The following is a 13,018-nucleotide window of genomic DNA, read 5'->3' on the forward strand; positions in this document are numbered from 1 at the left end:
GTAGGAGAGCAGGGTTTTAGTTTAAGTAGCGGCCTGTGTATGTGGTGTGTGGGTACAGGTTGGAGAGACTGGTGAGGAAGATGTGGGTCAGTTAAAAGTTGTGTCTTGTGGAAGAAAGGAGGGTGGAGTGTAGTGTTTAATATTGGATTGTGAGGGGCTGGGATTGTGCTTGGGGTTAGAGTTTGAGGTATTGTTGAGAGAGTCGAGTAAACTGAATATACGGTCTATAAAATGTGTGTTGAAAGTTTCTGCTATTTCTGATGGAGTTTTGTTGGTGGCAGGGGATGGATTTCCTTTAGTCCCAGGTATGAAGAAATGGTATGCCAAATTCTTTTGGGGTTGTTTTTGTGGGAGGTAAGCTGGTGGGAGATGTATTGCTTCTTATCCTTGTTTATCATTTTTTACTTTGTTGCATAACTGTTTATATTTTTGTTAGTTTAGATAATTTTTATTTCTGTGCCATTCTTCCCAAACTTTATCCCTTATTACTAGTACGTTTTTGATAAGCTTGGTTAGCCAGGGAGCAGATCATGATTAGTTTTTATTCTTTTTGTGGGGAGTGGGGCTAAGTTGTTAAGAGTATCGAGGAATATTTCGTTTAAGTGGTTGATGGTATCATCTAAAGGAAGAGTTTTTAGCATGGGCCTTTAAAATGGAGTTAAATCGGTGTTGGTTGAAGTGAGGTTGCGTGAGGTTTTATAGGTGAAGGGTCATGGTTCTGTTTGTCTAGGCGGGGAGGTGGTCACATAAAATATTTGCAAGGGTTCTGGAGTTGGAGAATCTTGGGGGATCTGAAACTAGGATCCAGCCGAGGGTAGATCTTGGTTATTATTTTGTACAGTTCTAGTAGGACCAGAGAAGTTGCATAAAACCATGTAGGTTTATGCTATTTTGGTGGGGTAGTAGTTCAGGTTTTTGCCAGTTTGTTGCTGTTCCCGTGATAGTTTAGTTGGATATGTGTTGTGATATCCAGGATACGATGTATTCTAATGTAGGGATGTTATTCCTTGATGGAATATATAGGACTGTGAGGCATAGTTGTGTGGTGTTATTGATTTTTAAGGAGACTGAGGATTTCAGCATTAAAAAAGGTGGGGATGGGTTTAGGATAAGGGAGAAGGGTGAGAGTGTTGGGATAGATTAAGGCTACACCCCCCCCTTTTTTTTTTTTTTTGCTTTCGGTCTGCTCTCATTATGTTGTAGCTTGGTGGGAGTAGTTCATTGTCTTTAATATGTGGCTTAAGCCATGTTTCAGTGACTGCAAGTATGTCAGGGGAGTGTTGTGTTAGCCATATGTGGAGTTCTGAGGTTTTGTTACAGATGCTGTGGAGATTGAGTGATTAATTTTTTGGGAGGAAGAAGTTTTGAAAGAGGTATGGTTAGAAATTGGACCAGGGTTGGGATGTTTATTGCCACATTGGGCTAGATGAGAGTAGAATTTTGTATGGTGGTTTAGGAGGGTAGTTCTATTTAAATTTGGTTTTGTTAATGGTGGGGGGGTGTAAGTTTAGGGTAGTCCTGTATAATCTTGAGTTTGGCGATTAGTAATATGCTAGAATTAGAGAGTGGGTGATATATTGGAGAAGGTGTCTGTCTGTGTTTCTAAGGAAGTGCTAGAAGTGGTAGATTTTTCTGTTGTGATTTTTGGGGGGGGGGGGTTGAAAGATGTGGTGTGTGTAAGAAGACTAATAGTTAGAGCTATGAGGCGGACTGTGGTAGACTTCCATTGAAACATGCTAGTGGAATTAAAGGGTGTTAGGAATTGTAAAGAGCAAGATTAAAGGGTTAGGTGGGAGGGGGATGTAGAGTTGTGAGGTATAGGATGTAGGTGTGGTATGATTTGCTACGGGATTTAGTGGAGACTAATTGGAAGACAGTGATTAGGTAAGAATATTGGTTTGGAGAGACTGAGTGCAACGAGTGCTTGGGGATTTGATAGGCTAGGTATAAATGTAAGTGATGTGGGGGTGGGAGGTAATGGGGATGGGGTAGAGGAGTGGAGAGAGCCCGAGTCTAGCGAGGGCAAATAGAACAGGATTACACCTGGCTGGAGCAGCTCATACTCAGTGAATGCAAAGCAGCCTTGGCAAAAGATTTTACATTTAAGTTGAGAGAGAGAAGGTAAAACCAAGCATTGGGAAGAGAGGTCAAGAGTAGGGAAGCTGGAACACGAGAGTATGTAGGAGTGAGGTTAGGTGAGCAGAGTTGTAATAGGCAGCTTGAGTGGGGGAAGGAATGTTGAGAAAAGTATGGTAGCAGTACAGAGATTGCAGGATACAGCAAGTGGAGGTGAGGGTTTAAGGTATGCATGAATAAAAGACAGAGAGTGGGCAGTGGAGAGGGGGCTGTGAATCGGTTTGAACAAAATATAGGTGGAGTGTAGAGCTAACTCGGAAACAGCAAGCAGACTTAATGGGCAATTTCTCTAGGAGTATAGAGTTGGAAGAGAGAAGAAACATTTTGAGGGGAGGTTTTTTTGAGTTCTGGTGGTGTATGTGAGCCGTTTGGGAATTAAACAGTTTCTAGATAGTAATGAAACATACATACATTACTGCTGCAAGAGGACTGGTAGCATGTTAATCTTAAGGCTCAGCACTGATCTTAGAGTAGGAGCAGTTGATGTAGTGGCTCTACTGAGTCTTCTAGATTACAGCACAAAACAGTGGAGAGGGTGGTTTTTAGGCTGCATGCTGGGAGCTAATACCTTAAAAAAAAAGGGAGAAGGAAAAGGTTAAAGTGGAGGAGAGAGGATTTCAGTGTTATACATGGGATTTATTGGTAGAGGGGGTAGAAGGCAGGTGCAATAAGCCCTTACTGTCATTCAGCAATAGATGTTGTACATCTACAATCCTGGTAACTTTCCTAGCCAACCTGACCTCCCTTCCCAGCCACATCCATACAGACCATTTTCTTCCACCACAGTCAGTCAATTTTTTAACTACTCAGTCGATCACCACAGCCAGGGCTGTAACACAGCCATCCATAACTTTCAGTCTACCTCACCTCCTTTATTCATTACCTCAAACGTAAGATCCAAACTGTATAAACTTTAAAACAAAAATTCACTTACAAAACTAAAATTGTGTAACCCATAACCCTGCTTCAACATATGTTGTTGTTTGTCTTTCGGCTTTTCCCAGTAAGGGGTTGCCACAGTGGAACTCCGGTCCGCTAATGATTGGTAGTAGTAATTTTTTTTTTTTTTACGAAATGCCGAGGTGCCAGCTCAACGCCCAACCTTCAACGAAGGCACGCCCATTTACGCACGCATGTCTTTCGAATGCTACCCAACCACGGGGAGGACATGCAGACTCCACACAGAAGACACTCCCAAGCCCAGCCAAGAATCGATTGGGAGAACCTCTTTCTGTGAGGTAACAATGCTACCGCCGTACCACCAATAACATTAGTTGATCACATACACCCCCAAATCCAGACCATCTACTGCTTATTCCACCACTAACCCAAAACCATGTGCACCTCCTTCCACTCCCAAAGCATCGTCATTGCATATTTTCCACCTGGACTTCTGAAGCATTTGCTTTTAAAATACCTGAGCTGCATGCATGGATAACCCAATACTCTCCTGACATACTGGTAATTACAGATACTTGGCTATAGCCCCATGTTAAAGACAAAGAAATCCTACCACCGTTACAACATTCTGAAGGTAGATGGGGAAAACAGATAAGCAGGAGGTGTAGCCTTCTTATGTAAAAATACCCTCAACTTACCTTTCCCCTCTTCCCATCCCAGCCTTCAGTGATGTCAAAATCAATAGTGCTCTACTGAAGTTAACCCCACCCCCCAAAGCCCTACCCAGAGCAGGAATCTGTATCCCTCCTGGAAATAACATCAGTAACACTGAAGAATTTCTTTCATGAGTCACCTCTAATATCCCACAAGAAAAGATAATTTTAGGAGATTTGAATATCAATTGGCTGTCTGTCAATTGTGATTATCCTCAAAATGCCATCAGTCTCTCTGTCCTCACCCAGCAAATTCTCTCTCCCACTCACTAAAACACCAGGAAAGGATCAATAATTGATTAGATACTCCCCTGTTCCCCTAACAACATATTCTCTTACGGCTTGCTGTCTAATACTTTAGGTGACTGGCTTCCTACCTTTATCATTAGAGCTCAAAACCAAACTTCCAGATCACACCACCTTAATGAAGTACACAGTCTCTCTTACCTCCAAAACGAAAAATTTTTCCAGGACCTACAGCTGTGTAACTGGCAACATCTAAGGGATCTCCCCTTAGGTGATGATACAAAATTCTCCAGAACCTTCGACATTCTGGTTTAGCCCCTCTTGTCAGAACAAAACATGTAAAAGCCGTATCGGCTCCTTGGCTGACCAGAACCACGAAACATCTAATGAAACTCTGAGACAAGGCTTGGAATTCCTGGATCAGAAATAAGAAAAACAAAACCACCTACAGACGTTTTGGCAGCTCAGAAATCAAACTAAATACCAACTCAAAATGGATATATATAAAAAAAAAAAAAAAAAAAAAAAAAAAAAAAAACTACTACACTGACTTTTACAGTTCAAAAATATTTAAAACCTAAAGGCATTCTGGTCTGCTGTTAACAAAATCCTCAAGTGAGACAATGCCACCCAACCCGAACCCACAGGCCCCAAAAATGCAGAAAACACTTGCACTATCTTTAATATGCACTTCACAAACTCTGTCACATCCCTAATCAAACACCACAACCCCCTCACCCAGCCCTTCCATCCCCAGCAACATCTGTGCCTCTGCCCCCTTCTCATTTCAACCAGTTCACACCTCAGCCATTAAAAGCATCTCTTCAAATTGAAACCCACCACCCTGGCACCAGAAAATATCCCTGTTGAATTTCAAAAAGTGACTGCTGAGGCTCTAGCTTATTCCATTTCCATACTCCTGAGCCATATGCATCTGTAATAGAGCAGTTTAACACTATGGAAATAGTTATATCCTACTACTAGATAAAGGAGGAAATAACACCAAACTTGGTAACTACCATCCTATTACTATTCTGTTCCCTTTATTTAAAAATCTTGATAAATGCATTCAATCCCACTTCTGCCTACACCTCGCCAAAAGTAACCTCTTCTCCCCCTCCCAACTCGGCTTCCACTCTCGTTTTAGTACTACTGCAGTCTTCCAACATTTTACTAATACTGTGAATACCCATAGGAATGAAGGAAGACTAGTATCTGCCCATTTTTTCACACCCCAGTCTCCTGCAGAAACTCCCAACTCTAGGATTTGGTGAAACCTGTACTACGTGGTTTAACAGCTATCTTGCTAAAAGATCAAAAGCCGTAAAATGGCACAAAGACTTCTGTTTCATCAGTCACCACAGATGTCCCACAAAGGTCCATTTTTGGTCCCATTCTTTTCAACATCTTTGTCACTGATCTCCTAGATGCCTCCTAATCAGCCATAATAATTTAGTTCTCTGGCAACTTCACCCTCATATATTTCTCCCAAAACCTTAACCTGCAACAACTCACTGAAGAATCCTTCTCCTAAATTGTTGGAATATTTTTTAAGCAAAAAACATCTTTATTGAATTACCACTTATGATATAGGTAATCCTGCATTTATGTAAATGAAAACAAACCGTATTGACCTATAATGTTTGCAATGGAAAATATATTGCATATAATCTGTATAGTCATTGTGAATCGAATGTTAGATAGCTCATTCAATTCCTGACGACTTAAACCTCATTCCTCCTCCAAAACATTATTCTACATGTATTGTTCCCACAATTCCCATTTTTTCTATGCAGTTTGCTCCTGCCATTTTCTAAAGATCCCACTTCCACTTGTTTTATCTCTGTTACAATATTCACCAGTTCTAGTACAGTTGGTTTAGACTTTTGATTTCCATTTTCTAGTAATTGTTTTTTTTTGGCAGACACGATAATTAAACTCAGCAAGGCCTTACTATGCCTAGGCATTTCCGATTCTGTATCATATCTCACCCAGTATTTCTAATAGTGTAATCTGTGGGGAATTTTTAAAGTCTGCCAACTCATCACATTCCCAAAAATGTTCCCAGTTTACCTCTTTCGTCCCTCATCACACCTCCAACATTTGCAGTCTACCCAAAGAAAAATTATGTGGAGTCTGCTTCAAGTCTAAAAATACCTGAGCAACCATTTATAAACTACTTTTTCTTTTGGCTTTTCCTAGTTAGGGATTGCCACAGCGGATCACCTGTCTGCTCATGATTGGCAGTAGAGTTTTACGGTGTCGAGTTGCCAGCCCGGCGCCCAACCTTCCAAGGAAGGCACACATACACTCACACCTAGGGGCAATTTAGAGTGTCCATTCCACCTACAGCATGTCTTTGGGATGTAGGAGGAAACTGGAGCACCTGGTGGAAACCTACATGACCACAGGGAGGACATGCAGAGTCCGCACAGAAGGCACCCAAGCCGAAGATCGAACCGGAGGAGCAGCCATTTACAAACAAAAGTCGTAAATCTAGACTTTGCCTGATTAGGACTCATACATACATCCTCCAATTGTTTATTTGTGAATTGCTTATTGTAGCACTCTTCCCAGTACTTTCTAACCTCATCTGATTCCTTATTTTTTATGCCTTACTACTTAACCATTTTTAACTGCAGCTTCTATTCTAGATTCTACTAAAAATGTTATCTTTGCCTATACTCTGATATTAATCCTTGATAGAGAGGGCAGTCTCTAGCCAGCAGTCCAAATGTATTCTTGGCCTCATCCCGTTATGTCACCTTTCCCCTCTTTAATTATTTGCTCCTAATACCTTGGTTCCTTTGCCAGTTTTCTCCAGTAAATTCCAGCCCCCTCTTGCCTAATCTCTGTACTCCTAATTGTGGGTGATCCCTATTAGAAGAATCTCCTTTTTCCATTACTGTGTTTGCTTAGTTCTTGCAATGCTTTCTGATACTTTATGAATATAATATTTTGTATAGCTAGTTTCCTTAAGGATCAGCATCCAAAATTCCAGGCTTTCCTAGTTTCTTGAACTGCCCCCTCTCCCCCATCATTATCCTTTCCACTTTGAATTATAACTTTCTGCTTGTGCTATGTATAGGAGCCTTAAATGTGTAGCTCTGAAACAACTCTTCAAATTAGGTAATCCCAAACCACTTTGTTACGTTGGACAGATCAATTTACCCATGAGACTCTTGCCCTCTTCCCTTCCCAGATAAATCCTGCAGCTGTTTACTAATTGCTATCCAGAACTTCTCTTCTGTTTAATAAAAATATGCCTGACCTATGTATAAAAATAAAGGTATTGAAAACTTAAGTACTTTTTTTGTTAGAGTAACTGCAAACTGTAGGACTGCTGCCAATAGTATGTGTAATTGTGGAACTGTGAGGAGTTAACACAGAGGGATAGACTTGCATCTGATGACCACTTGACCTAATTGTCTTCTTGTGGTGTACATTGCTGTGCCCCTCTCCCCTTGGGAATATACTCTCCCCTTGGGAATGCGGCCTCTTGTTATTGAGCCCGGTATTTCCAAAACAAGATGCTTTCTGCTATTTTGTGCATTGTATTGACTGCTGTAATGTCCTGATGATTTCTTGATTGTGATGCTACATCTGAGAAAACGGACACGTTACCACCTCTGTAATTGGTCTGCAGTTATGGCTAAGTAGTGTGCTAAAGTTAGAGTTCTACGTTTAAAATTGACATTAACATTCTAAACCAAATTATACATTCAGTTTAAAACCTTAATAGCTTCATGGATCTCTTATTTTAAAAATAACCAGATTTTCATACGTAAGACTCAGTGAAACACTGTTAATTTAAGAACATGCGGTGTTTTCACTGAATCTTTTAAAATTGCATCATTTCAAGATGTTTGACATTCTTGCATTTTTTTTTTGTCACTATTTATATGTAATATATTGTATCTAATATTAATTTATTTTGTGTGTAATAGGACTTGAAAATGGCTATGTGGATCCAAGCTCAACAGTTGCAGGGCGATGCCTTGCATCAGATGCAATCCTTATATGGTCAACATTTCCCCATAGAAGTACGACATTATTTATCTCAATGGATTGAAAGTCAGGCATGGTACGTTTCCAGTTTGTCTTGGTGTAAAGAGTTGAATGTTTTAAATGAGATGTATTACATTTGAATGGCTTAGTTTCTTGTTTCAAAAGCTGGTTAAATATTGTTGAAACAGATATTTATATGCTTCACTATAGTGGGATGATCGAAAAGGTAGATTATGTATGTAGATATGTGCATTGTTAATATTTTCTGAAAGTAAAAATGTGTAATTGTTTTCTTACCAAATGATTAATATTTGCAGTCATATTTTACACATTACTTCCCACTGACTTCTTCATCTCTATCTCTGACTTCAGCTCTTACTGTCATGCTCTTTATGTTGCCCTTGCCAGTCATGGATGTAACCCAGATGGTTTCCCCTTTCTCTTCCCAGAGAAAGAGTCTTGAGTGTTATCAGTAAGAGTAATGTAGTGGAAACACAGATCAGAAAGGCAACAGTATTACCATTCTGTTGTAAGCTGTTGTGTAACCCTTCTTAACTTGGTAAAGTATACAGCGGGAATGACATGGGTGTAGACTTCAATTCTCTAGACCGTGTGTTGTGGAATGGTCTTTTCCCCTCAAAATGTCTTTAAATTCAAGATACTGATCAGAGGGTACCATACACACTCAGAGGTGAGCAAACAAGGTAAAAAAATATGCATGTTGCCATTATTTTTGTTAAGCAAATGATCCTGCTGAAACATTAGTTAAATGCATTTAATATATTTATTTTTCAGTAAGAAGGTATACTAGAAAATATGAGTATCTTAAACATTGATGTAGTCTGAATGAAAATAATAAAATAATGGAAATAATGTTAGAGATGTGTAGGATAATGAATACGGTACATATTAAACAGCAGAGTATGAAATCAGTAAGGTGAGTAATGAGTTACAGGAAGTCATTGTAGGAGAAGAGGAAGACAAGTCATTTAGGAGTAATTACGAGTTTATAGGGGAGGGTAATAAGATTGAAAGGAGAAAAGCAAATAATTTTAATGCAAATTATAATACATCTTACTAACAGGTATTTAAGCTAATCTAAAGACTTTGTTTTGGTAAGAATGAGTAAATGTGTGGTGGGATGCTTAGTATTCATAGGCGTAAACAAGGTTAATGACCACTAGGGCCCTTATGCCTAGCTGTGCAACCCAAATGTAACACACAAATTTGATTTATATAGGGGGTGTCCGTCAGAGTCATAGGTGCCAGACCAAGGGTGAATTTCTGATTTACCCATCTATTCCAAGTTGTGCTTAAATAGGGAGGAACTCTGCTTTACTTGAATGGGGAGCCTGTTCCAGAAAATGGGAATTCTATGAGAAACATGTCTCTCTCTAACATGTCCTGTTTATGTTGCAAGCAAAATTTAGATCTTTTAATCTATTCTGATGTTTCTGTGGATGTGCAAAAGGTTTTTCAAAACAGGATCCAAAGATGCCTTCACCTCTCTGTGATACTGAGTAAAGAGAGAGGTGGTCAGTGTAAGATACTGTGTGTTCTCCCTGTGTTCTTTTTGTAAAGAACTTTGTTGAAGTTCAAGTTGCTGCATGTGTCTGGTCATTTATCAAGACCAAATAACATTCTTGTATCATCTGATAAAGTTTTGACCACTTACAGTGGTGCTTTCAGCTCCTTATCTTTGATGAACTGTACAGTTTTAAATCATCCACAAAAAGAAAAGTCTTTACACTTTGTAGTTTTTCTGGAAGCTAAATTGTAATTGTGACCTAATCTGTTAAGTAGACAGCTTAATGGGATAATACTTTATCCTCTATCATGGATTAGCTGCAAAGTGGTGTGCCACTATTTCATGGTCATTTTAATGTAATTAATCATGGCAGGGTGTATCTTGTGCATCTGTAAGCACCCCTTTAGCCATGAATGCGGGATACTGTCAAATGCTTTTTGTAATCTGTCCATGCCATACTTAGGTTCTTCTCTCTTTTTTTGTAGTTCTCCATAATGACTTTATTTCACAACAAATGATCCTTTGTTACATATGACTTTCTTTTGTTACTCTTATTCCAGTGACCTGATTTTCTTCTAAATGGCTATGAACTCTGTCAGCATCAATTCCAGTAGATAGTTTATACATCATCAGAAGGCAAGTTATTGGTCTATAGATTTTAGGATAGATTGCAGATTGACTCTTAAGGAGGAGGAGGTGTATCATTTTCTTGTTAACCAGGTTTGTGTCTGTTCAAGTAGTTCTCACTCAGGGCTAAATCTTTGTGTAAATGTTAATATTTTTAGCTGGAAGTTAGGTACTGCATCTGGGCCTGGGGGTCTTCCAATTAGGAACTTTTCTTAATTTTGTTTGTTTCTCTGGCCATTACTTCATCCTATTTCATATCCTGTACATTTGAACTTACTGTTACTTTTACTACTTCTTTCCAGTCAGCAACTTTATGTTCCAAAGGGTCTTCATAGATATTTCTCCAAAATGTGTCTTTCGTCTTTTTTGTTGGTGTTTGTTCCTTTTGCTTTGTTTCCCAATTCTCTAAAATTTCTTGGGCTATCAATGAATTGCTTATTTTGTAATTTTCCTTTATATTTATCTGCTTACCTTTTTCTGCATGGAAAGGTTGGGTAAAAAGATATACACTGCCGCTACCTTGTCCTTTGCAGAAAAAAACTTGAAAAAAAACAAAAAAAATACTCTTGTTTTCCATACTTTTCTAATAGTTTGTTCCAGTGATCAGATTTTGCTGATCCCTGGGCTTTGTCTTGGTTCCTGTTTTCTCCATTTTCCTTGTTTGGTCAAGGGGTAGTTTCTTTACTCACTAGTGGGAGTAGGGAGTACTGAGCTGCCTGTTTGTCCTTAGAGGAGTGGTTTAAGGCAGTAACTTGTAGTTTATTGGCCATTTTGGGTCATTTCCTGTCTTTTCCAGCCCCTGCTATAAAGCACGCTTTGGCGGGCTTTTCTGGCTATAGAGAACTCAGCACAGCTCCTCGTGGTGTCCAGCAGAGTTCCTAGAGCAGCAGAGACCAGAAAAGACAAACTTTCCAGATTCTAAGTATTTTTTTCTGCATTTTTGACATTTAAGCCTTTCGATTGCTATTTCTGCCTGTTTTATTCTGCTATTACCTATTTTTACTGTTTTTAATAGCTTGAATTGTTTATTGCACTTGCTTGTTTAAGTTTTGCTTAAAAGTTAAACAACAGGCTAATACACTCAAGTGTACTAGCTTTTGATAGCATTTAGTCGAAAAACACAGCATTTATTGTATTTTCTGCCTATCTGAAAAAAAAACTTGAAAAAAACAAAAAAAATACTCTTGTTTTCCATACTTTTCTAATAGTTTGTTCCAGTGATCAGATTTTGCTGATCCCTGGGCTTTGTCTTGGTTCCTGTTTTCTCCATTTTCCTTGTTTGGTCAAGGGGTAGTTTCTTTACTCACTAGTGGGAGTAGGGAGTACTGAGCTGCCTGTTTGTCCTCAGAGGAGTGGTTTAAGGCAGTAACTTGTAGTTTATTGGCCATTTTGGGTCATCTCCTGTCTTTTCCAGCCCCCTGCTATAAAGCACGCTTTGGCGGGCTTTTCTGGCTATAGAGAACTCAGCACAGCTCCTCGTGGTGTCCAGCAGAGTTCCTAGAGCAGCAGAGACCAGAAAAGACAAACTTTCCAGATTCTAAGTATTTTTTCTGCATTTTCGACTTTTTAAGCCTTTCGATTGCTATTTCTGCCTGTTTTATTCTGCTATTACCTATTTTACTGTTTTTAATAGCTTGAATTGTTTATTGCACTTGCTTGTTTAAGTTTTGCTTAAAAGTTAAACAACAGGCTAATTACACTCAAGTGTACTAGCTTTTGATAGCATTTAGTCGAAAAACACAGCATTTATTGTATTTTCTGCCTATCTGAAAAAAAACTTGAAAAAAACAAAACAAATACTCTTGTTTTCCATACTTTTCTAATAGTTTGTTCCAGTGATCAGATTTTGCTGATCCCTGGGCTTTGTCTTGGTTCCTGTTTTCTCCATTTTCGTTGTTTGGTCAAGGGGTAGTTTCTTTACTCACTAGTGGGAGTAGGGAGTACTGAGCTGCCTGTTTGTCCTCAGAGGAGTGGTTTAAGGCAGTAACTTGTAGTTTATTGGCCATTTTGGGTCATCTCCTGTCTTTTCCAGCCCCCTGCTATAAGGAACGCTTTGGCGGGCTTTTCTGGCTATAGAGAACTCAGCACAGCTCCTCGTGGTGTCCAGCAGAGTTCCTAGAGCAGCAGAGACCAGAAAAGACAAACTTTCCAGATTCTAAGTATTTTTTTCTGCATTTTTGACTTTTTAAGCCTTTTGATTGCTATTACTGCCTGTTTTATTCTGCTATTACCTATTTTTACTGTTTTTAATAGCTTGAATTGTTTATTGCACTTGCTTGTTTAAGTTTTGCTTAAAAGTTAAACAACAGGCTAATACACTCAAGTGTACTAGCTTTTGATAGCATTTAGTCGAAAAACACAGCATTTATTGTATTTTCTGCCTATCTGAAAAAACTTGAAAAAAACAAAAAAAATACTCTTGTTTTCCATACTTTTCTAATAGTTTGTTCCAGTGATCAGATTTTGCTGATCCCTGGGCTTTGTCTTGGTTCCTGTTTTCTCCATTTTCCTTGTTTGGTCAAGGGGTAGTTTCTTTACTCACTAGTGGGAGTAGGGAGTACTGAGCTGCCTGTTTGTCCTCAGAGGAGTGGTTTAAGGCAGTAACTTGTAGTTTATTGGCCATTTTGGGTCATCTCCTGTCTTTTCCAGCCCCCTGCTATAAAGCACGCTTTAGCGCGATTTAGGGCGGAGCTGCCACTGTTGCACACTAGGGCAGCGCCATTTAATCAGGTTTAAACTATTCGGGCTACCTAAAGTCCACTCTTCAAATTTTCCCTTAAAACTACCTTCCTCGAACTATACTACTGACCTAATTAGCGTATCCTAAAACTAAAAAGATCATCTCTACTTGACTCCAAGT

General features: G+C 39.2%; 1 protein-coding gene across 4 annotated transcripts in view; it reads left to right on the top strand.

Moving 5' to 3' along the window:
• The window catches only part of LOC122787814 (signal transducer and activator of transcription 5B-like), a 2,227,565-nt gene that overhangs the window by 517,864 nt on the left and 1,696,683 nt on the right, over positions 1 to 13,018 (top strand). For all 4 annotated transcript variants that reach the window (XM_044054718.1, XM_044054719.1, XM_044054721.1 and 1 more), the window contains one exon: positions 7,943 to 8,079. In XM_044054718.1, the coding sequence (XP_043910653.1) occupies positions 7,943 to 8,079 (137 nt within the window). The remainder of the gene's footprint in view (positions 1 to 7,942; positions 8,080 to 13,018) is intronic.

The sequence above is a fragment of the Protopterus annectens genome, chromosome 13.part0 (genome assembly GCF_019279795.1).
Source record: "Protopterus annectens isolate FY-2018-M chromosome 13.part0, PAN1.0, whole genome shotgun sequence".
In the NCBI taxonomy this organism is placed as follows: Eukaryota; Metazoa; Chordata; order Ceratodontiformes; family Protopteridae; genus Protopterus; species Protopterus annectens.